Source organism: Ochotona princeps, chromosome 2 (genome assembly GCF_030435755.1).
Source record: "Ochotona princeps isolate mOchPri1 chromosome 2, mOchPri1.hap1, whole genome shotgun sequence".
In the NCBI taxonomy this organism is placed as follows: domain Eukaryota; kingdom Metazoa; phylum Chordata; class Mammalia; order Lagomorpha; family Ochotonidae; genus Ochotona; species Ochotona princeps.
This window is the reverse complement of record NC_080833.1, coordinates 123315042-123341541: the sequence shown is the minus strand read 5'-3', so window position 1 is coordinate 123341541 and position 26500 is coordinate 123315042. Positions and strand designations below refer to the sequence as shown.

Sequence of the window (26500 nt, the reverse complement as noted above, 5' to 3'; positions counted from 1 at the left end):
TACTTCCTATTCCTATTTCAACGGATACGTGCATGCACGTTGCTACCCCCATCTTTTTGGATTATAATAGGAATTTGGGTCTGAACTATCCTCTAACTCTCCATTACTAAGGTTTATTTTAGCAAGTGAAATATGAACTTTATTTTGGCATAACTCATATGAAGTGTATCAGGAATTGTAAGTATTGGATAAATATAAAAGGTTATTTTCCCTGGCTAAAGTATCTGGCCTGCCAGGGTATGCTCTGTAGTGCGGTTGCCCACACCCCGTGTCAGAGTGCCTGGGACCGAGTTCTGTCTCCATTTCTGTGGACCTTCCTGTGACTGAGCCTGGAGGAGCAGGTGATGACTGAGCGCATGGGTCCCTGCCACTCACAGTGCAGGTCCCAGGTGTTGGTTTCGGTTCCAGGCTTTGGCCTGGCGTTGCCTTAGCTGCTGTGAGCATTTGAGCAATGTGCCAGTGAATACAAGTTCTTTTCTCCAGTTTGTCTCTGAAATTAACAAAACTTTGAAAAATATATACATATGCCTTTAAACCAGATTTAAGAATTTTATATCAATGTATGAGTGATATAAATGTATCACATATTACAGTTATAGCAAATAATTCGACCGTAGTGCAGTTGATACATTTGTTCTAATGTATTAATGAAATGAAGAACAACAAACGGTAATTCTATGGATATAGAAAAGCATTTTTTAAATTAATTAGCTAGTTAATGTGCGTGCGTGAGGAAGGGAGCAGTCTCACTTGCTGACCCAGTCCCTAAATGCTCACAGCGGCTGCAGCTGGGGTGCAAGGCCAGGCACCGAGAACTCACTCCATGCCATCCCCTGGAATGAGCAGGACACCGGCACTGGAGCTGTCCCCTGCAGCTTCCTGGGGTGGACACTAGCAAGAAACTGCACCTGAAGAGCTGGACTTCAGGGCCACTCCGCTGTGGGACTCCAGCACTACAGGCTACCAGAGACTCAGGCTACTGTGCCCTTGTGCTGGTCCCAAATTATGTCATTCTTAACTATTTTTGTTTCTTTTATTTTCTTATGAGGTTTTTGTTAAATTAGGGTTTTTTTTTTTCTTAAAAAAAATCTATGAAGTTTTGTTTTCCACAGAACCAAGAAGTATTTGTACTGAACAAAGTTGTCAAAAAAGGGTGACTACCCAAACCATGACTACATCTGGGAGGCAGCCCTGTGGCATAGCTAGTTTAAGCTGCCCAGTGGCACTGCTGGCCTCCTGTATGGGTGCTGCTGTGAGACCTCGATACTCCACTGTAGATCCAGCTGCCTGCCAGTGTGCCTGGGAAACAACACAAGATGGTCCACCTGCGTGAGCCCCTGCCACCCTATGGGAAACCGGCAGGAGCTCTTGGCTCTTGGCTCCCTGCTGTTTTTGGCCCAGCCCAGGCCACTGCAGTGATTTGAGGGAGTAAACTTGCAGATGGAAGCTTTTTCTCTCTCTCCCTCATCCTCCCTCCCTCCCTCCCTCCCTCTCTCTTTCTTCCTCCCTCCCTCCCTCTCTCCCTCTCTCTTTTTTCCTCCCTCCCTCCCTCTCTACTTCTCTCTCCCTCCCCCTCCCCCTTCCTCCCTCCCTCCCACTTCCTGCCTCGCTCCCCTTCCTGCCTCCCTCCCTGTTTCTCTCAATCTTTCTCCCTCTGTGTCTCCCACCTTCCTTCTCTATCTTTCTAGCTCTGCCTTTCCAAAAAATGAGTAAACATTTTTTAAAGGAATAAGTTGGACTCAATTGTATTTGCTAGTTGAATCCAAAAGTTCTGGGACTAAAACCTAGATAAAAATCAATTTTAAAGCTATGGACAAGCTCCTTATGCTTGTTTTTGTTTCGTATTATAGGAAAGTTAAAGGAGGAAATATTGATGTACATCCATCAGAAAAGGCACTCATTGTCCAGTATGAAGTGGAAGCTACCATTCTTGGAGAAATGGGGGATCCTATGTTGGGAGAACGAAAGGAATGCCAAAAAATGTAAGTCCAGAAGTTACCTTAAACAAATTTTGTACAAATCTGATATTATCTTAATATACATAAAGGTAAGTCATTATGGCATTGCTTTCGATGTATTTCATCTTAGTAGAGATTTTATTAAAAGTAAACTATTTGGATTAAATCATATTAAACTGTAAATATGGATGTATTTAATTCATAGAAAACAAAATTTTTGTAAGCATTGTGACATCCTAAAAAATACTTGTCTTATTTCTCACATTTAGTAAATGCTTAAAATAGCACACATGTTAATTTGTGAAATCAATTCTGAGTTCTATTTATGCTAACTTATATGCATTTATATTGGAGAAAATATATTAACTTGTAAAATAAATTTAAAAATGTACATTCCTGTGAAACGTTTCCACTTAATTTGGGAAATTCGTATGCCTTTCTTATCTGAATTTGCAGTATGTGGTGTGATTTATCTGAATTTGCAGTATGTGGTGTGATTTTTGAGAAATCCCCAGTTGTATAAAGACCTTGAATTCATCTCCTGAAAACCAAGTCTTCTGAAAAATATTAGTAATATTACTTCACAAGTCTTATCTCTCCAGGATCTAACACATCTTCCTTCCTGTTATTGAAGTACTTTCAGGAAGTCCTTGGAAACTGACCACCTCAGCTTGCTCTGGCATTAGGGATGATCTGGCCTTTATTCCATAGTTTGTAGAAGTAGAGAAAATCTGAGAATACTTAGTATTCTCCCTCAACTCCCTTTTCTTCATGATTTTTTTTAATTTACGAATTAATTAGAAAAAATAGTCTGTATTTTTGTAATACTAAAAATGTTCAGCCTGTTAAGATTACATGTAATTCAGTTTAGCACATTGGAAAACACAGTATTTCAAATACTAGTGTTGATTCTCAATGGGGAGTGATTTTTTTTCTGGTGGGAATGTTTGGCAATGCCTGAAACATTTTGATCAGCCTAGCTACACGGGTGCTATTGGCAGCTAGTGTTTGAGGGCAGGTTTTGCTATTAATCCTGCACTGCACAAGACAGCCACCTGCACCAAACTATGAGTCTTAGTATGCTGTTTAAATAGTGTTCTAGTAGAGAAACTCCTGTCTACATCAACCTTCAAAAAGGATCTGCCCTAGTATCTTATGGAGATGTCCTAATTTGTCGTCCTTGAGGGTTAGAAGGAGACAAAGTTATAATACTGTGTTGAAACTACCTGATTTCTTGACAGTATACATATCACACACATATCCACAAATGTATTCTAAGTGTTCTAAGATTTATTATTCAAGTCTTTTTTAGGTTCTCTCATTCTTTCTTTGATTTCTGCTTGTGATGGCTGCTCGAGTTTGGTACATTTTGAGAATGTGAAAATGTGAAGATACTTTTATTGCTGCAAGAAAAGCTGCTGCATCATCTTTGCCTTCAGAACTTTATACATTTACATTTTGGAGAGGAATTTCATTCTTAGTTTTTAAGGATATAGTGAGTAGCCTTATTCAGCTGGAATTCAATGAAAATATTGTTACTGTTTGAAAATCCATATGCTTTCTAGACAAGGAGTACACTCATTGCAAGTTAGCCACCTGGAAAGGGTTACTACTGACTGACTGACTAAAATAAGTGGATTTAAGGTTTCAGACAAGAAAAATCTGAGTAACTCAATCCTGGCTGTACAAGATTTGTAGTGAAATAATGTGGGATCAAGAGGAAAGCATGGTTTGCTGACACGGAGGTTTTCTCTGTGGGAAAAAGGAGGGAAATTTCACATCGATTGAGACATAGGTATGAAGTGAAACTCTCAGAAAATGGAATAATTAGTGGTGTGGCTGACGTCCAAGGCTTTTCTATTTCCTTCTCCTGTCGTAGGCAAAGCAACGTTCAAGCCCATCCTCAACACACTTCCTGTTTCCTGAAGATTTCATTGTGAGAGACTGATGGTGGTAGTCCAGAATACTGTAGGTGGTTTTTAGAATGATATTCTTAGTAGTCACAGGGTGCATTATGAAGATTATATATGTGGCTTATAAGCATAATCAAAGAAATTTTCTGGCAAATTCTGTATATTTTCCCTTGCATTGGATAATAAACCATCATTTTTGGAAAGAGATTATATACTAAAAGCATATCTTTCTGTCTGTGTCTCCTCTCTGTATAACTGCCCTTCCAATAATAATAATAATAATAATAATAACAATAATAATAACATACTGGGACAAGGGGGAGAACAGTAGGGAAGGGTGGAAAAGGAAATCCCTGAGCCCATGGAACTGTATCATGAAAAAATAAAAGTTAAAATATAAATGTAAAAACAACGAAATAATGGGAAGTCTTGCATTGTGATTTACAACTAAAAATATACAAAAAATGTGTTAGATTTAATAAAATATCAAGAAATTGCTGAGGTTCATGATACAAACGTTAGAATCTCCTCTATCAACTTCACTTATGAAAATAATTTCCTAAATGATGCTAAGTAGTTTACAGAATGCCAGGAAACAATGGTTGGGTTGACTAATATGAGTTATATCTAAATTACTGTACTGGATTGGTTTCATTAGCAATCTTCTATATCTAAAACGTGGTTTCCCAGATGCTGAGTACAGAAGAAATTCTCTGATATTTGTACCCCTACTTCTTCTTCTAAGACTTCGATGTTTACTCCACAGAAATTAGCCATTGTAACCAAGAAATAACTGTATCCAATGGCAAGTTTTCTTTTTTGTTGTTAATTTTACTTTTTATTATTATCATTTCATGACACAGTTCCATAGGCTCCTGGGATTTCCTTTATCCCCTCCAGCCCCACCCCCTCACTGAGTTCCCCTATATCAGTACTATCATATAATTCTTCATACACAATCATATATCCATCATTGTGGGCATGGACAATGGCAGAAAGTCCAGCATCCTATTGTCAAGATATAGTGATCATTTCCATTGTAAGTCCATCTTTGGAGGTAGAAATGCAGACTACATTGTATCCTCACATCTGGATATGATAGTCTCCATTACACTGTTACTATAAATCCCCTTAAATGAAAAGCCACGATACAAAATCAACAATAGAAAGAAAAATAGAAATTTACAATGCTATGAGGTTAAATAACATGTTACTAGATATGACAGTCTCCATTACACAGCTACTATACATCCCCTTAAATGAAAAGACACAAAACAAAATCGACAAGAAGAAAAAAAAATAAATTAGCAACACTATGAAGTTAAATAACATGCTACTGAATGTCTAATGTGTCGCTGAAGAAATGAAAAAGAAAATCAAGAACCTTCATGAAGAAAATGATGCTACTGTATGATCTACAAGTCAGTGAATAATCAGAAGGAAGTGTCTTGAAGAGATGAAACTAACAAAAAAATCAAAATCCATGAGATATAGTTTCTGCTGATCTTTATTGGTGAAATATGTCTCCTGTAGGCAACAAATAAATGGGTCTATTTTTTAATGCAGTCAACAACACTATGAGGTTTGATTGATGAGTTTAAGCCATTTACATTCAGGGTAAATACGAATAGGTTGTAATTTTGTTCTGTCATTTTAGGAATGGGTTGTTCATTGAGTTAGTATTCAGTCGTCATTTTACTGGGATGTTCTTCACATTTGCCTTTGGTTTTGGTGGGCGTTTTTCTCTCTGAAAAGAACATCTTGAAGTATCATTTGTAGGACAGATTTGGAAGATACATATTCTTTTAACTTTTCTTTACTGTGGAAGATTTTTCCTTCCTTTTCAAAGACAAAGGATAGCTTTGCTGGGTATGTTATTCTAGGCTGACAATATTCTGCTTTTAGAATCTGGAACATGTCACTCCATTCTCTTCTTGCCTGTAGAGTTTCCTGTGAGAAATTTTTGTATGTCAGTTGACTTTTTTTTTCATGTGCACATTTAAGAATCTTTTCCTTATGTTCGATTGAAGAGAGCTTGATGATCATGTGCTGTGGTGAAGATGGCTTTTTGGTCTAGCCTGTTGGGAGTTCTGTGCCCCTCCTGGATGTTGTTTCCCAATTCCTTCTCTAGATTAGGGAAATTTTCCCTTACTATTTCATTAAATACTTTTATAAACCCAGTTTCTCTTTCTGTGCCTTCTGGGACTCCCATAACTCTTACATTAGGCCTTTTAATAGTGTCTTTCAATTCCTGAATAGTTTTTAAGATTGCTCCAGCTCTGCTTCCAGCTTTTTGTTTGTTTTCCCCTGGTGACAGCAAATATCTTCCAATCCTGAGATTCTTCCTTCTGCCTCCTTCATTCTGTTTCGGAGACTCTCCACTGTACTTTTCATTTGCTCCACTGTAGTCTTCATTTCTGATGGATCAGCTTTCATTTGATTCATTTCCAGTGTGACATATTCCTTGAATTCTTTGAATGCCTGCTTTACATGCTTCCTGTTGTTGATAAGAAGTTTTATAACAAGTGATTTGAATTCTGTATCCCCCATTATCCCGATGTCTTCCTCAGTGAACGCTGAGATTGGCATAGGGTTTTGCTCCTTTCAGGGGAATCTTCGGTAATATTCATTGTGCCTGTGTGTCCTCTTTTGCTCTTGGTCATTGTACTTCTGGTTAGCAGATTCTTCTCCTTGGGGCAGGTTTCTAAGCTGTGTCACCCACAGGTCTACAGTTCAGTTTTACTTATTGTGATTGGTACATGGTTCTGTGTTTGCAGTCAGTTATGCCACTCCCTCCAGGGAGTTCCAGGTCTGAGTTCTTATGTTAGATTTCCATCATGGTCTCCATAGCTCCAGCTCCTGGCTCACCACTCTCCACCTCCTATGATATCATGCTGAGGCTGCCCCATTGTCTACAACCTTTCTTAAGCTGAATCCAGTATTAGGGATACACTGAGAGTCCTATATAACTAGGTTGTTGGTGGTGGTGATCTTGCTGCAGCCTATTGGCTATTAGATCTGAGGGTCACATTTTTGACCTAGTTTGACCTGTACATTGCTAGGTCAAAAATGTGCCGTGCAATGAGCTCAGTGAGTTCTTGCCAAGCTCAGCACATGCACAGCTCACTGTTGTCTCTGCAGTCTTAAAACCCCTGCCACAATGTACAAAATGGACCTGACACTGCTAGAGTTCTTGATCTGCTGGCCATCAGGTCTAAGGGCTACCTGGATCTGTCTTGGGTGGAACCTGTAGGATGCCATGTTGTTGCAGTTCACTGAGCCAGAAATCAGTTCACTCCCAGCTCAGTGCATGCTCAGTCCTGCCCCATAGCCCTTGCCTCCTTAAACAAAATGGTGCCCAGTTTGGCTCTAGGGGTCAGACTGAATTCTGAAATCTACCCTGTTCCCGCACTGCCCATCTGGGATCTGCTGGTCTCTCTCTGCTCCTGGTCAAATCAAACAGACCAGCAAGACAGGCAGTTCTTTGTCTGGGTTCACTTCCTGAGCTCCCAGTGGAAGTCCCTTCCCACCTGGTTACTGGTGGAGTTCAGATCGCCATTCACTGAATGCCGCTGGAGTATCAGTCACTGCAACACCACACTGTTGTGTCCACTGCTTTCCTGTGTCTGTCAGTCTCCAGGTGTCCCTCTGCTGTTGTTCTGTTCTTTCGTATTTTCTAGAATGTGGCCTCTGCTTCACACTGATTGATATTTCTCCATCTGTTTAAATGCCCAATGGAAGATTTCTTATGTTTATCCATTTGTATGTGGCTTATTTGGGAGCATCTGCATTTTTTTTTCTCCACTGTGATTTTTTACTCTGGATGTAATGTTATGTTTTCATAGCTCTCCCTGGTTCCCTGAATCCATACAAATGTATAATTGTTTCCTGACTTTGAAGATTCTTCTCATTGAGCCCCTAGTAATTCCCTTGGGCTAAGTTACAAAAAAAAATTAGGGTTTGATTTATTACTCTTACTATTTTCATGCACTAAACTAAGTACAAATTACATTCCCTTTTCCTAGGAATTTGTCACTTAAGACCCAAAATAGAGTTCTTTTTTCTTCTTCTTTGTATATTATTGACACCAAAGCAACTAAGTTTCAAAATATTAATTTTTTGTTTTTTTCCCTACTGAAAAATAAATTATTGATATGGTCAAAAAATAATGCTTTTGTGACACTGTGAGTTCTCATATCCAAACAATGCATAGACATATTTATATATCTCATTTATTTGTGTATGTTATATCAAAACATTTCTTTTTTCTTTTTAATATTTATTAATTTTATAGGCTCTGGAATTACCTCTTCTTCTTCCTCAATTCCATTCACCCCATTAGTTTCCCCTATATTATTATAATAGTATAGTCCTTCAAAAAGAGTCGTAAGTGCCTGGTGCAGTACCCTAGTGGCTAAAGTCCTCACCTTGCACGTGCCAGGATCTCATCAGGGCACTGGTCATGTCTCAGTGGCCCTGCATGTCATCCGGCTCCCTGCTTTGGATGGGAAAACAATAGAGGACGACCCAAGGCCCTGCACCCGGGTGGGAGACTCGGAGGAGGCTCCTGGCTCTTGACTTCGGATTGGCTCAGCTCTGTTTGTTGTGGCAACTTTGAGAGTGTATCATTGGATGGAAGATCTTCCTGTCTGTCTCTCCTCCTCTCTTTATATCTGACTCTCAAATAGAAAAATGAATAAATCTTTTTTTTAAGAAAGTCATAAGTCCATCATTCTGCTATTTCAGTGTGTTATAATGTTATACATAGAGACAGTGGTAGCAAGTGCAACATTCTATTGCCAAGATATATTTACCGGTTTCATTGGGAGTCCATCTTTGATTTGGTAGTAGAGATGCATACTGCAAATGTATCTCTACTTGTTGATATGCTAGTCTGTTACACAGTTCTTCTGGCTGAGTATGTGTACATGCATGTTTCCCTCTGCATCTATTAATCTTGTATGTTACATGAAGATTGCCTTATATCAGGGAGAACATGATATTTTTCCTTTGGGGATTGGCTTCTTTCACTGAGCATAATGGTCTCTAGTTGGGACCATGATTGCAAATGGTAGAATTTCATTCTTTTTCATGGCTGAGTAGTATTCCAACGATTAGATATATCATATTATACTTCTTTTTTCTTTTCATAGCATATTTCTTTAAAGTAAGATATTCATATATGTTGTTCTGCTTGAAAGTCACAAAAAGGCCATATGCTTCTTTTTTTGTCTTGTTCCAAAAAATTATTGCTTTTTATTTCTCTAAACCCAACTGTATCTAAAAATTAATTATGTTAATTATGAAGAAGTATAAGTAGACTGTATACTAAAATACAAACTATAAATTATGTTAAAATAGTTGTGTTGAAGCTATCACCTGTTTTATAAGACTGAGTTGGAAAATTCTGATATACTTGCAGCATTCGTCTTAAGAGTCTCAATGCCAACACAGATATAACTTCCCTGGCCCGGAAAGTAGTTGAAGAATGTAAACTCATTCATCCTTCAAAACTAAATGAGGTAGAGCAGCTGTTGTACTATCTGCAGAACCGCCGAGACTCGTTGTCAGGAAAAGGTAAGAAAAATTCTTACTTTAGTGCAAAGCCAGAGTAGTTTTAGTTTGTATTCCTGACATTTGGATGTTGGGTTAGAAAAATACTTGATTCCTATATATAGTGTTTATATTATAATGCTTCCACATAAAATGATCTGTTTGTGTCTGTACAAATAAACTGAAATATTAATAAATAACAAATGTCTCACTGATTCCGTAATAATAAAGAATTTGGAATAGACAGTCTGGTTTCTCTGATCCATCTAAACTTTTTGTTCTAAAATTTTAAATTATCTTTGACTCGTAATTTAAACGGATGTAGTATTTAAATATTCAAATGTTAAACATATGTACTTTGGATCCTCATAAAGATGGAATTTGTATGAATATGTCTTAGGAAAATATGTTACATTTTCATCACTCAGTATTTCTTACTGAGTACTATGTCCTCAGTTGCTTCGTAATTCACTTACTGGTTTACTGCCCAAATGGGAAGAACAGCCAGGGATGGAGCCAAGCCGAAGTCAAGAGCTGGGAGCCTCTTCCAGATCTCTGATGTGGGTGGCAGGAACCCAAGTATGTGGTTTAGCTTGCACTGCTCCTTCCAGGCTGTCAGCAGGGAGCTGAAAGGGAAATGGAGCCACAGGGACGTGAATCGGCACACATTTGGGACACCAATGTAACAGGCAGTGTTTTTACTGACTGTACCACAATGCCAGCTTCTTGGGCTTTTTTCAAATTAAACAAGTCTTCTCTCCATTTAGTAAATGAAATACATTGTGCATAATATGTGCTTTTGTTAGTCCCAAATATAATAATCCATATTGTATGATTGTTATATGTATGTTGAATAAGTTGAATGGCTGTAAACTTGTTTGAAAACAACATTGGGTAATTTGAACTTAATTACTTTTGCTCAGTTAGGTGATTCTCCCTTTATCCTTGTTAATTATTAAGCAAATAGCTTATGAGAAAATACTCTTTTTAAGATGCCTATGACTGATAGAATCTTTAAACAAATTCATTGTAAGTAATCCAGTACTCTTTAAGCTTTGTACATACTTTGCATAATATAGTTAATCCTAACAATTTCCGAGTGCTATCTCAATATAATTATGAATTCACGTATAAAAATGCAAATTTCTTTGTACTAGTGAAAACCCTTTCACTGAATTTTCAGGGAAAACCAATGATTTTACCTCCCTTCACAGAAATTAAAGAAATTATGAAAAAACATGTCATTTGTAACTGGATAAAATATTTCAGATCAGTATATTTCTGTGAATAGATATTGATAAAAACATATGAAATGCTTTTTTAAATTAAATATGCACTGATTTTAAATAGAATTCTATTTTCCTTACCTTTTAAGCTTGCTATTCAGCATTTTAACACCAGAAACCTTGCTCTAAAAGCAACTCAAACAAAAATATTAATTTCGTTATGTGATTCATTACCTTAAGTAATTTTTTATCTAGTTAAAATTATTGTCATATAAATTATCTGTTAAGGCAAGATTTAGCTGGTGACAATATCTGACCTTATCTAGAATCACTGCTATCATCGCAATGTAAGCTAATTCTGTTTTATGTGTGTATGTGCTAATTATAGAAAATTAGAATTCCCTAATTTCTTTTGAGCCAGATTAATATTTTTTATACTTTCTGTTAGAAATCAAAAGTTTTCTCTTTATTAAATAATTCGATATTATTTCGTGACGTAACATGTTCAACTCCTTGTGATATATTTATAATTCATTTAAAAATAAGCGAGGGTTAAATTAACATATATATTTAGTGTTTGATTTTTTTTTTATAGATGACCTTAATTTTATTTGTTAGAGAAAAGTGAGTTGAAATCATCTTAGATGACAGGGCCAGTATTGTGACGTAGTGGATAAAACCCCTGTGGGAGCTGGTTCCTCTCCTGGCTGCATTACTTCTGCTCTCACTCCCGTCTAATGGACTGAGAAGCCAACAGAAGCAGCTCTCTGGGTTACATCCCCAGTTGGCCATGTGGGGTACCTGGTTGAACCTTCTGGCTCGTGGCTTCAGCCCAGCCCAGCACTGCCTGTTGCAGCCATTTGGTGGGTAAACCAGCAAATCAAAGGTATCTCTCTCTGGCTGTCACTCTTTTCAAATGAATAAGGTTTTTAAAAATGTAATTTTAAGATATAAATGTACCCTTTTCTTTTTATGTTTTCATTGTAGTTTTAATATTACTCAAGTCATATCATTTTCTTTGTCTTATTAATTTTCATATTCCAACCTGTGCTTGAATTAGGAATACGGAGAGGAGATTATTAGTTTGACCATTTTGCTTTTTGTTGGTAAATCTGGCTGTGTATGTGCTGCAAAAGCTAAACATGAAGAAAGTGAAAATTTCTCTGACATAAATGAAATTTATTAGTTATTATTCAATATTATTGAATTTTTTCTCATTAGAAAAGATAGATTATATTATTATTTTTTAAAGATTTATGTTATTTTTCTTGTAAAATCAGATTTATAGAGAAGAAGGCCAGAGAGAAAAATCTGTCTGCTGGTTCACTCTTCAAGTGGCCACAATGACTGGAGATGAGTTGATTTGAAGCCAGGAGCCAGCAGTTTCTTCTGGGTCTGCCATGCGGGTGCAGGGTCCCAAGACTTTGGGCCATCCTCAACTACTTTCCCAGGGCACAAGCAGAGAGCTGGATGGGAAGAGTAGCAACCAGAACATTAACCAGCACTCATATGGGATCTCAACACATGTGAGGCAAGGATTTTAGCCACTGAGCCATTGTGCCAGGCCCAAAAAATAGATTATAGATAAGCATTTTTTATATATGGAAAACATATTTTATAAAATAGTTTTTTTTAAGCTGTGTTTCAAAGTTTCAGACAGAGGAGAGACAGTGTTCCATCTGGAGTTCACTCCCCAAGTGTCCACAGTGGGTTGGGCTGTTGCATGTGAAGCCAGAAGCCTAGAGCTTCCTCCAGGTCTCTCATGTGAGAATAGTTTGTGGCCCATCCAGCTGGGCCATCCTTCACTGCTTTTCTAGGCACATTAGCAAGGAGCTGGATTGGAAGTTAAAATGGGTAGAAATTACTCAGAAACACTAAAAACCTAATTGTGATTTTTTTAAAAAATCTTTTTACAGAAAAGAAGGAAAAGTCAAGCAAGCCTAAAGATCCACCTCCTTTTGAAGGAATGGAGGTAAGACTATATCTATTCTTAACAGTAGAGCACTGATTATGAAGTTGCATTTTGCCATTAATAATACAGTCATATTAATCAGATGTGAAAATTTTAAAAATTGTTGAAATTAGAAAATCTGAAAAAGGTCAGAGATCAGTATTTAACTGATAAGGAAAAATCAATGATTGTTTTGAGGTACAATTTATATGTACAATAGTATTATGCATCTAGCAGTGTATTTTGAATATTGTTAAGTATAGTACTTTCAAAATATTTTGAATTACATGTAAAATACTTTATGTGACAAATTTTAGAGTTTATGTATGCTCCATTTTGTCATTGCAGTTTATACTTTTGAATTACTCTGCATCCATAAAAAGCTGAAATTTGCAAATTTGTGTTACAAACTACAGTATTATACTTATCACAAATTGTCATTTCTTTGCTCCTGGGCCATCATTATTGTGCAGCGTTATTGTGTCCTGCCTCTTCTATTCACAGATTGATGAAGTTGCTAACATTAATGACATGGATGAGTATATTGAATTACTGTATGAAGATATCCCTGACAAAGTCCGAGGTTCTGCTTTGATACTACAGCTTGCTCGGAATCCAGATAACTTGGAAGAGCTACTATTGAATGGTGATTTGTTACTATAAATGTTAAACGTGGAAAAAATAGAAGACCTTTTACAATTATTATAATAGAAGAATAATTTAAAGTTTATGCCAAACTGATGAATGCATCTGCTTTTTAGCTCCTTATTCCATGTAATGATACTAAAATATAGTTAATTCCCTGGAGAATAAACAAATCATTCCATTAAATGAGGAAAATCAAGCATTAATGTTTATAGGATTTTTTTATTCATTTAATCTGTAACACATTTTTGTTTTTTTGTGTTAGCATCCATGATCAAACTTTTGACATTTTTGAAGATTTTTTTTTTAAAGGCAGAGTTATAGAGAAAACATGCAAGGGGGAAAAAGTTGGAGGCAAGGAAGGAGAGAAGAAGAGTCGCAGAGAGAGACACACAGAGGTACTTTCCTGCTCTTAGCTCACTCCTTAAAGTGTCTGCAACACCCAGACTGGGCCAGGCTAAATCCAGGAATCCGTACCGACCTGTGGGTCTCCTGTGTGGGTGGAAGGGTCCCACACCCTTCTGCATTTCTGTTCCAGGCTCCCTAACGTGGCTGGATCATGCGTGGAGCAGATAGAAGTTGAATCCTGTAGTGGTACGATGCATCACAGTTGGCAGCTTAATACACTGTGCCACAGTGCTGGCCCTGGACATTTGTGTAGCATGTGTTCCCAGATCATGTTTTTATTAAATCAGGATTTCTATATTCATTTTTTATGAGCACAACAAAAGCTGTTAAAACACTGTTTCTTTCTCGCTGTATCTCTCTCTCTGAGTCGTTAACATATATTATATATTCCTGGGTCCATTTTACTACTCTGTGTTATTGACATGTACCATACTGTTTGATGTTTTGTTTAGAATTTAATCACAGCTTTTGACTATATAAGGGAGAAGTTCCAACTTGCCCTTTTAGCTTTACTGATGTTGTACATCTGGCTTATACATCATTTTGTAATAAATTTGCCATATTTTCTATTAAATCATAATGAATTTTTAATTCCTGTGGCATTAAGTATGTAAATAAGTTTTAAAAATTATTTTATAAGCCTTAGGTTTTTCCTTTGGTTTTGTGTTGATAACTTATCTGCGATTCCCATGGCTATATTTTTATGGAAACATTTCTCTGTTATAAACTATAGGAAATTAGTAAAATTTGATAGTTAAGTGAGTGAAACTGAGCCTGCGCCTAAGTTCATGACATTGTAGACAATTTTTTGCATGTAAATACTGTTTGCCAAAAATAACATTTTCTCTGGATTATAATGGTCAAGTATTTTAAAAATTATTGGATTGAGCAGATCAAAATAGGCATGACTTTTTAAGTGGTACTTTCTGGAACCCTCACATATTAAAATGCATTGCTTGACTATAATGTTCAAATCAGGGCTATTCTGATACTCTCCATTGTGACTATAAATACACGATGAAATGTTATTATATTTTTAATTTGCTAAGCAATTCATTGCTAAGTAAATCAATAATAAGTGTATTATCATTCTAAATCTGATGAAAAGACTCAGATAAACTTTGCTTTACCATAAAACGAACACTTATGATAGTATAGTACATAACATACACTCAGTCCTGAATACCTGTTAAGGACAATTGGATTATGATGACCATATTTAACATAGCTGTAGTTTATCGTGTATTAAGGATTTGCAAGCTGTTTAACAGTACCAATTTGAAACCAGTGTCATTTCTTTGTGTTTACTTAACATGCTGTAGTTTTCATTAATTCACTCATCAATTAGATTCCTATTAAAATACTTAGGAGCTAATTTTTGGAAAGACTTTTTTTTATGTGCCAGTAGACTTGTCTTCCTTCATTATTGAGATTTAATGGAACTAGTGTTAGTCTACTAAGCTGCTCATTTTTTGTAAATTTGTTTTTATTTCCTCAACAAATATGTTAAATAATGTTAACAAGGAAAAATGTGAGCATTACAGTACTACGTTTACAACTGGAGATGCAAATTCATGATACTGTCATTATTTTTTGTGACTCATGATATGTATATTGTGGTACTTGCCTTAAATCATCTCTTTTACAGTATGGACTTGAAGCTGCAGTATGCATTTTTAAGCAACAGTTTTACTGTTGTTTTTTTACAAAAACTTTCCATATTGGAAAGAAGCATCCTACTTTTTGTCCCAGTTGTAGCTTAGTTGACATTGTTATTTATTAATGTGGACATTTAAAACCGATCACCCTTTACACGAGACAATGCTGATGATCATTTTTGTGTTTCTTTCCACTTCAGAAACTGCTCTTGGTGCGTTAGCAAGGGTACTGAGAGAAGACTGGAAGCAAAGTGTTGAATTAGCTACAAACATAATTTACATATTTTTTTGCTTTTCTAGGTAAGTTTAAAAATATTAATAAGACTGACTTGTCTCTCTTGCTCTCTGAGAAACTGATTCAGTTTGTAGTTCTCTGTCTTTCTGCATGTCTGTGCTCTTCCTTTGAATTCTCATTTTCCAACCTCCATTCTGTTCTCTTGCTCTTTGATTCATTCTGTTCCACCCTCACCCGCACACATATGCACACACACACACACACACACACACACACACACACTGGAATGCTTTTAAGTTTACAATTTTGGATGATGGGCTCTTGAAGCAGACTGTCTAGATTTGAGTCTTAAGTTCTGCAGTGTGATCTTGGTTATTTCTCTGGGCATCAAGTCCTCAGTAAGATTTTATGGTGGTAACCATATTGGATTGTTTTAAAATTGAATGAAGTAAGAACTTCCATTATGGTCAGGTGTTTCACACAGTAGTCAAGATATTGCTACGGACACCTCTATCCACTTCTCATGCTGCTTCTTGCTCATGTCCACCCAAGGAGGAACTGGTGATGGGAGTACTGGGGTCCATGCAATCCACAGGAGAGATTGCGTTTGACTGCATGGCTCTTGGCTGTGTCCTTGCTTAGTCCTGCCTTGTTTATTTGGGAGGCTAATCAGAGATGAAAAGTCTCTGACTTTTGCTATGTCCCACCTTTCAAAAAATTCAAAAGAAACTCAAAATGTGTAGATTGAAGCCTGACTGAGAGTGAAGCATTCAGTAAATGTCATTGTTTTCACATACTCATATAAGTTGTGTTTATTATTTATACACAAATGATTGAGAAGTTGTTTGAAACATTGTGAAAAGTTTCTGGCCAACTTATAGAAAATTTCTTTTGAGAGTACCTGAGTCACTAATATGGGTGATTAATTACAAAAGGTATTTAATTTTTAATCCCTTAAAAATAAATCAGCAGTGATAATCTTAAATTTCAAATATTCTTTGTGTGCTATGAATATATTTGTGAAAATATGTATACCACTTTTATTCTATATGTGGTTTGTCCCAATGTGTATTGAAAACAAATTTCTCATAAGATGTGTTCTTTTAAAATCTCTTCTTTAAAGTTTTTCTCAGTTTCATGGACTTATCACTCACTATAAAATTGGAGCTCTATGTATGAATATCATTGATCATGAGTTAAAAAGACATGAGCTTTGGCAAGAAGAACTATCTAAGAAGAAGAAAGCTGATATCCTTTTAAAGTGGTATTTTGTGTTTTTTTTCTTTATTTGCTAATTGCATTACTTGGAAACAATGTAAAAATGTGTTGACAGTTGAGAATAAATACTGAAACCAGTAAATCTAGTCTGACATTGTACCTGTATCTGCTGTCTGTTTACTGTAGTGATTAATGATCTAGAAAAGGTCCCAGTGTCCCTGGATAACTGCACAGGTGAATCCCTCAGTGACCACACCATAATGTGCTGAAGGTCTTTTGGCTAACTGAATCCTGACTTACCGTTGTTCCTTAGGTGCTTGCTTCTAAAGTGAATGTGGTTAGAATAGATACAAATTTGGTGAAGAACTTACAGTTCTGTTTACTTAGGTAAGTCTAAAAACATTTTTCTCAACAAATTCATATTTGAGAGGCCTATTGAATTATAGAACCCAGAAAAGGAATTTTCCAACTTTTCACCTGTCTTACAATACAGGAATCCTTTCTGCACCTTCCCTGAAGAGTGTGTATATACTGATTGGTATAATGTCAGTTGGCATTCTAACTGTTCAAATTGTCATTTCACTCATTTTCCAACAACTTCTGTCCCCTGATTGTACTCTTTCACATTGAAGCAATATCAAGTAAGGATATTTCTTCAACGTTATGATTCCTCTCAGTATGAAGGTATTAATCATATTACTTCTATAATGTAGTTCTTCTAGATCAAAGGTTCCTGACTTACACATATCTGTTCTAGGTTATGCAAATCAGCATGCTAGACTATTAGTTTTGCTTTGAACCCAAGTTTTATTGAGGTTTTTAAAATCTGAAAATATTATTCCCATAGTGCAGTTTCATAAACTTCTTAACTCCAGTTTGTAGGAAAAGTGTATATTTTTGATTGCTATTACTATTTTCTGTGATTTTGTTTTGTGAGCATAGAGATTCCTCCCTCTCCCTCTTCTTCTTCCCTCCCAACATTCTGCCCCATACTCTCATGATAGTATAATCTTTCAGTAACAATTGCAGGTTTAATGTTCTGCTACTTATACGTCTTATGGCTCTATATGGAGACTGTTATCTCAGTGAAATAAGCCAATCCAAAAAGGACAATATCATATGTTCTGTCTGATATAAGAAAACCATCATGCAAAATACAAAATAAGTAGACATATAGATAAGTATATACAAATACTCTCAGAAATGAGCTGTGTTACGTGTAACTTATCCTTTGTTGTTGTTTTTCTCTTACTAAAAAAGCTTTAGATTTCATTTTTATTCTTTAAATATTCTGGGCATCTGTCTGAAGTAGGCTCAGTTATTCTTAATAACTAAATCAGTCTCTGAGGCCATAGTCATTTTGGCTCATGGTACTCGTTAGTCTATTGAAATTTAAATACTTGGAAACCTGCATAAAATATTTGTAAACAGTTTCTAGAAATACAAGTATTTGGTGATGTTGAAACATTTGTTCATGGAAGGATTCAAAGGAAATCCTAAGATTTCCAAGAAACCCTATTGTAACCAAGAGAGAGGTAGAGATGTGATGAGGTGCAGTTGCATATACAATGTGCTACAACTATTCTCTGTATGAGGTATGTTTTTTGTGTGTTTGTTTTTGGTTTGCTTAGTACGTGTGATCCTTAACTTTACGCTGTTCACTGGATGAAGACCCTGACAACCAAACCTTGAGAAAGGAGTACGAAAAAACATTTAAAAAGTACCAGGGGCTTGTGATAAAACAAGAGCAGCTATTACGAGGTATGAATTTCTAACTAGTGGGAAAAGCAGGAGTATTTACTCTCAATGCATTTATTTTATTCTATTTTTGTCATATCATTGAAGCTAATAATAGAATAACTGAAAGTTCTGTAAACCTTAATATGCTACAAATTCTTCTGCTTTGATGCTTCAAATGTTACCCTACTAAGTCAATCCACTTAGTTCTCTTTTTGTCAATAGAGACAAAATAGAAACCATTATCTTTTGGTTGCTGTCAAAAGAGAACAATTATCTGAGTGTTCCTTGAGGACCTAAGATTTTTCATTGTAGAGATCTCAAACAAATTTTACTTGGAACTAGCAGAGAGTGACCTTAACTCTGATGCGATAGTATTATTAGTGAATTTCATATGGCCTTTTCTTATAGAGACTAGCAGAAAATCTATTTGAATCTAAAATTCAAATTCAAAATCCTTTTGAATGTGAAATTCAAATGTAAACATTAGTGTCTTACAATTTAGTTTAGGTATGCCACATATTTTGCGTTGTAGCTCTTCAACATAACAGCTCTTATTTGTTGAAATTTTATAAAATATTTCTAGTTTTCCATATGTATAGAAGTTATTTCCCTATTTTATGATTCTCTGTCTCTCTACATTTAATTGTCATTTGATTACAATTTTTTCTAAATTCCAAAAAGGTAAGATTCATTGTCATATTTTTATTATGGCATCCTCAGCATCATACTGTTTTATATATATATATATAATTTTATATATTTATATAAATGATATATATAAACATTTATATGTGATATGTTTATATGATATATATTCATACATATACTGTTATAGATAATTTTATATATTTGTATAAATAATATATATACATATCACATATTTATATGTGATATATTTACATGATATATTTATAATATACAAAATCTATATTATGAATTATATGTAAGTTGCATATAATACATATTAGACATATACTATATGTGCATTATAAAATATATAAATTATATAAAATATATAATATATATAAAACATTTGTATGTGATATATAAATATATAAGTTATATATACTATATAGGTGATACATAAAATGTGTATTTTGTTTTTGCCGGTATATGTATATTATATTTTATATATTTACATATAATTCATTTTGTTTTAAATATGTATATAGACCTTATTCAACTGTACACTTATTTTCTTATGACTTAATTACTAGCTGGTTACACTTCTAAAATTCTGTCACTCTTGTGAGCTGAAAAGATTTTTGAAGTTGTTGATTCATACGCCAGTAATTTAACTTTTTGTCTGTTTTCCAGTGGCACTTTACCTGCTTCTCAACCTCGCTGAGGATACTCGCACAGAACTGAAGATGAGGAACAAGAATATAGTCCACATGTTGGTGAAGGCTCTCGATCGGGACAATTTTGAGCTGCTTATTCTAGTCGTATCGTTCCTGAAGAAGCTCAGCATTTTTATGGAGAATAAAAATGATATGGTAACTTGCAAAGCTCCCTCTTGAAACAGTCTGTGTTAGCCTTTGCTTTAAGTTAGAGTATTTTGCTAAAAAAACTAAATGTTTTATCCTCCTGCCGAGATCACTCTGAATATTTTACAAAGCAGTGACTCACGATAATATTTTTATTAGGAAATATATTCCATGTTAGCGTTTCAGAATATTGAAGCTTTCTTGGATTAAAATCTTTTCTAATATGTTGTATATAATACATCTCACCACATTATGTTTAATATATCGAAAGAAGCTTAAACTTAAAAATGTCCATCGGGTCATCTGACCTTTTCATCTTTTCCTGAACTATTTCACTGCCTGCATTTCTGACATTAGTCTGTGGGGTTGCAGTTTATTTCAACTTGCTCTTTGTCACCTATTGTTCAAGTGGGTGACCATAATTTGCTCATTCTGCTTCATGAATAGCTCTTTAAGTTGTCCCTCTTTGTACTATCCGAACCATTGAATTAATTCATACAATCATTGCTTATTTCTTACTTGAATCTTTCTATTAAGCTCCTAGTTGTCTGCATCTCTTGTTGTATTGATTTAATGGTCTGAGAAATACAAGTGAAACTTACATTATTTCCCTCTCATTAGACTACACTGGATAGATACATACATAAAATAAAAATTTTATTTGTTTTTTTCCCATGTCATAAAAATTCTTTGTTGATTATAATATTATATTGAATATCTCATATATTAAACATGCCTTATTTTCAGGTATTTAACTTCAGCTGTTAGAAATAACATTTCAGTGAATATATGTGAACATACATTGCTGCTTTTATTGTTATTTTCTTGGAGTAAATTCCTGGCCATTAGCCTTTTTTTATTATATATATATTTTTTTATTAATTATTTTGCATTATGTGACAGTTTCATAGGCTCTGGGAATCCCCCCACCCCTCCCCACGCCCCTCCCCCTTGGTGGATTCCTCCACCTTGATGCAGTATTACAGTTCAAATTCAATCAAGATTCTTTCCTTGCAAACATATACCAAGCATAGAGTCCAGCCACTTATTGTCCAGATGGGTTGAACAGTTTCTTGGGGAGACCATTTCTGGTCCAAAGTTAGAGCTGGTAGAATATCATCACAGTCGATTAAGATTCCCAATATAGCATCAACAGCAATTTGCAATATTATGGAGTTGACATGGTTTTGAGTAACCAGTATGTTAAAAAAAAAAAGCAAGTTCTTAACCACAACGTATGATTATTAGCTCATTGACATTTCAATTTTAGTTTATATACAGGACCGGCTGCTATATACCTTAAAATGCTATAGGGTACCATTCAGCTGTCTCGTGTCTATTTCATTTTAGTATTTAGCCATTTGTTGTGTTGAAGTATAATTTTGCTGATCTTGGCAGATTTTAGGATAATCTAGACTGGCTTGTAACTCTAACAAGACATTTGTCAACAATTAAGGTGCAGAAATTCCATGGTGATGTAAATTTTTGCTGATGGTATGTTGGAGCTTTTAATTGATCGGGATGATAGTCTGCTGGCTCTGTCTTCAGACCAGAGAGTGTATACCTAAGAAGCCGTTGAACTTATCTGGACAATAAGATGCTGGACTCTATGTTTGGTATATGCTTGCAATGGGGGAATCTCAACTGAACTTGAACTGTGGTTATGCAACAAGGTGGAGGAATCCACCATGGTGGGAGGGTTTGGGGAGGGGTGGGGAGAATCCCAGTACCTATGAAACTGTGTCACATAATACAATGTAATTAATGAATTTAAAATAAAAAAAAAAAAAAAAACAATTAAGGTGCAGAACATTTTTGGGGGGGTTGTGCAGGAAAATCCTCAACACCATGGTGAGGAGTGACTTATCTTTGTCCCACCCAGCGAGGCATGAGCCAATCCACGCCAGCTCTTTCCTGTCAGATTTCAAGCTCTACTTTCTGTTGTTTGTCTATTTATTTTAGGTTTTTTTTAGTTTGTATGATTGTTTGCTGTGAGGGGTTTTCGAAGCGATCCCGATGGTCACTGCGAGGGAGGGCGGGGGTCCAGAGGTGGAGCCAGGCTCGGACCAGAGAAAGCTCTCCTCCCTGGTCCCGAAGGACATTTATTGTTCTTCTGTTTCTGTGGACCGCTCAGGGCTTCTGGTTGTCTTTCCGATGACGTTGGTTTCTGCACGGTAGTGTTTGGACTTCTTCCATCCCCTGTGGAAGCTCTGGTTGCGGGTGGGTGACCTCAGAGTACTCGGCCTCCGAGGGCATCCAATTCCCTGTGGCCTCCTTGGCAGTTGGGATATAGTCCTTGTTGCTCGTATTAATAGTTTGTGGTGAATTTCTGGGAGTCTTCATGGTTGGGATCCAAGCTTCCTCCTTACCACCTGCTCTACTCTGGAGTGCCCCCCAGCTCCACGCACATGACCTCTTATTAAGAGGTTGTCAGGATCGCACCCGATTCCCCCCTCATGCATTGGTATAGTAGTTTTACTGTTGTTTAGTGCCGCTTTGAGTCTGTTTTCTATGAATTACCAAATTTGATCTTGATAGGCTATATTGTACTTTTTTCTCACTCTTTTTATGGTCCTGAAAGATTTCCCTGCACTCCCTCCCCATTACAGGTTAACATAGTGTATTGAGGGTATCAATAGTTATTGAAAATTATATTCTAGTAATTTCATGGAGCTAGAAGGTACAATTTTTCAAACCTCAAATTTAACTCCTCATAATCCAAAAGTGAGAAAATTTATTCATCCAAAGTCATAAGAACCTTTGATTAGCCCTACTTTTACTATAGGTGTCATACATTTCATTTTTGATTTATTAAAAATTTAGCTTCCCAGTTTTTCAGATAACCTAACAGAGGATCAGATATATGAACAGTGTTCTTAAGGAAACACATCTCTAAACTCTTAGCTGCAAATACTTTTTCTGCTAGAGCAAAATTATAGCTTTTGGGCTCGGCATCGTGGCCTAGTGGCTAAGGTCCTCGCCTTGATCCCGTATGGCCGCTGGTTCTAATCCCGGCAGCTCCACTTCCTCTCTGTCTCTCCTCCTCTCAGTATATCTGACTTTGTAATAAAAATAAAATAAATCTTTAAAAAAAAATTATAACTTTTTTTTGCAGATGTATTTAGCCTGTTTACCCATAAGTGATTTTTAAATGTTGACTCTAAGAAACACTGAAAAAGTTATCCTTAAAGGCTGAAATTAACTTGCTAATAGTCACTCTGTATTGTTTAATAAAAATATTAATTGTAAGTTCCACATTGAAGAAATAAATTGGTGATTTACTGCATGTTGAGACAATAACTAAATTTAGCTCCTGGAATTGAGCTTTTATCAGCGAAACACGACTGGGTGACTGGGTTAAATAAATACAAGTCTAGTGTTTAACATCTGATTGACTAATGGCACATATTTCACATTCCATTCTATGCCATGAAATACAATTAATAACAAACTCTCCAGGTTATTTTATTAGTAAATTTTTTGTAACAACTAATATATACATATTCTGTTAGTTTTTTTTAAAAGAAAAGTATCACTTAATGTAATTAATAACAGCTAAGAAAGGCCTGTGAAATTTTTGTTTAAAAAAAAGGGTGAAGAAAATGGCTAATCTATTGTGAATTTATTTAAATAGCATATTCTTTTTACTATTAATGTGAACAAATACTGACCTGGTTTTTTAAACATATATATTAAATTAAATTTTATGTACTTAAAATATTTCTGTTATTTTGTTCAATTGGATCATAGCTATTAATATTAGCATAACTATATTAAAATAACATTTTATAATAGAAAGGAAGCAAATCCTATTAGAATCTAGTTTTAAGAGAAATAGCAGAAAGGATAATATTGCTTAGGTTGCTTATATTGTTACTACTAACATTTGAGAGTTCTTCTGTATTTTGGTACAAGTCTTTTATCAGTTCTATAATTTGCAGGTTTTTTCCCCCCTTTTCTGTGGCCTTTTCATTCTCTTCATGTTCCCAGAGAACAGCTGATGAATTTCAGGATGTTTCTTGTGTAGAAACTAGTCTGACCATTTCATCCATTAAACTTCAGGTCATTAGGAACATTCTACTACCTACAGAATAATGTTGAATCGCTTAGAGAGTAATAAAAGCTTTTAGGGTACTCTGTCATTAAGCTTCTGCCAATCCCCAACACATATTTGATACTGTGAGTCATACCAAGTAATGCAATTGCCCAAGCAACCTTATGTTGTTAAATATACATCCAATGTTTTTTTTTCCCTCAGTTTCGGTTAGCGCTGCCCTTTCTTAAAAACCAAATTCTTACTCATTTTTAAACACTTTGTTCCTAATATGACATCTTTTTTATATATAGGATAAATGCTTCCAGAGCAGCTCCATGTTGATTCCAGAGCGCTTTGTATATTCAGCTTACATCACATTGTATTTTTATTATTTATTCTTTGCCCACCCAGTTTACAAAAAGAGAAATCATTGAAGGTCGTAGTGTAGCACAAAGGCCAGCACTTAAAAGATACTATTCAATAACACAGTGTTTTCAAGGACTAAAGTAATTGATCTTACTGTTGATGCTACTAAATGAGGAAAGGAGCCGGTGATGTGAAGTTACATATTTTCTGACCAGATGTCGGATACAAGGAAAGTTACAGACTGGGGGTAGTATAAGGTTAATATTATTATAAAAATCAATACCTATTAAAAACAAAACCAAATATGTGTGATCTTTTGCCTTATTTTACAACAAAACCTCATGGCATCTCTATTTGTGTCATTGAACCTAGGTGGAAATGGATATTGTTGAAAAGCTAGTAAAAATGATACCTTGTGAACATGAAGATCTGCTGAATATCACTCTGCGGCTTTTACTAAACCTGTCCTTTGACACAGGATTGAGAAATAAGATGGTACAAGTTGGACTGCTTCCCAAGCTCACTGCACTCTTAGGTATGTGTTTTAGAACTTACAACAGCATAGCTTGAAATCTCCAGTGTCACTGGAAAATTGAGCTTTGTGTTGAAAAGCTTGTTGAATATAAAATATTTCATATGTGTTCTTTGGGGAACTAGATAATAAAAATAAACAGAATAAAAGAAAAAATGATCTATCAGGACTTTCATGGTATAGTGGAATAAAATGGAATTGGAACTTTTAACCTTTGAACCAAAATTTAAGTACATAAGTACCATCAGAAAATCAAGAAAGAAAACTTACGTTTCTGCCAGTATTTCCTTTTCCAAAGTAATGTCTTTTAGTTCTTATATTCCACCATACTTTTAAAGTACTGCTTACAAGTACATAAATTTGTGGAAACTTTTTGTTAGTAAGAATAGTTCCATGTAGCATGAGCTACAAGATATTGTAGAAGACGACGGCCCGAGTACTTGAGCTTCAGCATCCACGTGCAAGATCCTGTTGAAGTTCCAAGCCCCTAGCTTTGGCCTGGCTCAGGCCAGCTGTTTTAGCAATTTTGGCAGTTAAGCCAGTGATTGGAAGATCTCATTGAATCTCTGCCTTTTAGTCTTTCAAATACAGAAAGAGTTAGCACATATGTGCCCTGAAGATAATGTTAATTTTCTCAGCAGAACATTAAAACCCTTTGATAGTCCACTCAATGTCTTTTTTTTTCATCTTTATTGGTTTTTTTTAATTTTATGTCACAATTTCATAGGGTCTGGGATTTTCCTACCCCCTCCCTAAATTGCCACCCCCAACTGATTTTCCCTGTATTGTTATAGTAGTATAACCCTTTGTTAAGTAGTCATAAGTCCATCAGTCTGTTATTTAAGTGTGCCCCGACATTGCTGGTACATACAATGCCGGACAGTCCAACATGCTAATTGTCAAGATATATTCAACAATTTCATTGGGAGTCCATCGTTATTTGGAAGTAGAGATGCATACTGCATTGTGTCTTCATATCTGGATATGATAGTCACTATACATTCTCTTAAATGAGAAACCACGGAAACAGTCAACAACAGAAATGAAGTCAACACAAAAATTTTGCAACAATATGGAGTTAAACAACATGCCACTGAATAACCAATGTATTGATTAAGAGATAAAAAGAAAACACAGAAGCGTCTTGGGTGAAATGATATATTGTGTCATCTATGAGCTAGTGAAGTATTAGGTAAAAAAAAACTTTTTGGAAGAAATGAAAATTAAAAAAAAGTATCAAAACCCATGGATTGCAGCAAAATCAGTATGGAAAAGGTTATTGATCTTACAATTTGCATGAAGGCTGCCTTATATCAGAGAGAACATATGGTATTTGTCCTTTTGGGATTGACTTACTTCACTGAGCATAATGATCTCCAGTTGGGACCATCTAGTTATAAATAGTATAATTTCATTCTTTTTAATGGCTGAGTAATAATCCACAGAGTAAATGTACCATAATTTCTTTGACCATTCCTCTTTGGATGGGCATCTGGGTTGTTTCTGTGTCTTTGCTATTGTAGATTGTGCTGCTCTAAGTGCAGGATTACAGATCTCCTTCTCCTATGCAGTTT

General features: G+C 35.6%; 1 protein-coding gene across 1 annotated transcript in view; it reads left to right on the top strand.

Moving 5' to 3' along the window:
• The window catches only part of KIFAP3 (kinesin associated protein 3), a 150405-nt gene that overhangs the window by 20971 nt on the left and 102934 nt on the right, over window positions 1–26500 (top strand). The window contains exons 3-11 of the mRNA XM_058660626.1: window positions 1851–1982; window positions 9294–9448; window positions 12567–12622; window positions 13106–13247; window positions 15513–15612; window positions 16671–16795; window positions 18428–18526; window positions 19823–20001; window positions 24767–24929. Of these exons, the coding sequence (XP_058516609.1) occupies window positions 1851–1982; window positions 9294–9448; window positions 12567–12622; window positions 13106–13247; window positions 15513–15612; window positions 16671–16795; window positions 18428–18526; window positions 19823–20001; window positions 24767–24929 (1151 nt within the window). The remainder of the gene's footprint in view (window positions 1–1850; window positions 1983–9293; window positions 9449–12566; window positions 12623–13105; window positions 13248–15512; window positions 15613–16670; window positions 16796–18427; window positions 18527–19822; window positions 20002–24766; window positions 24930–26500) is intronic.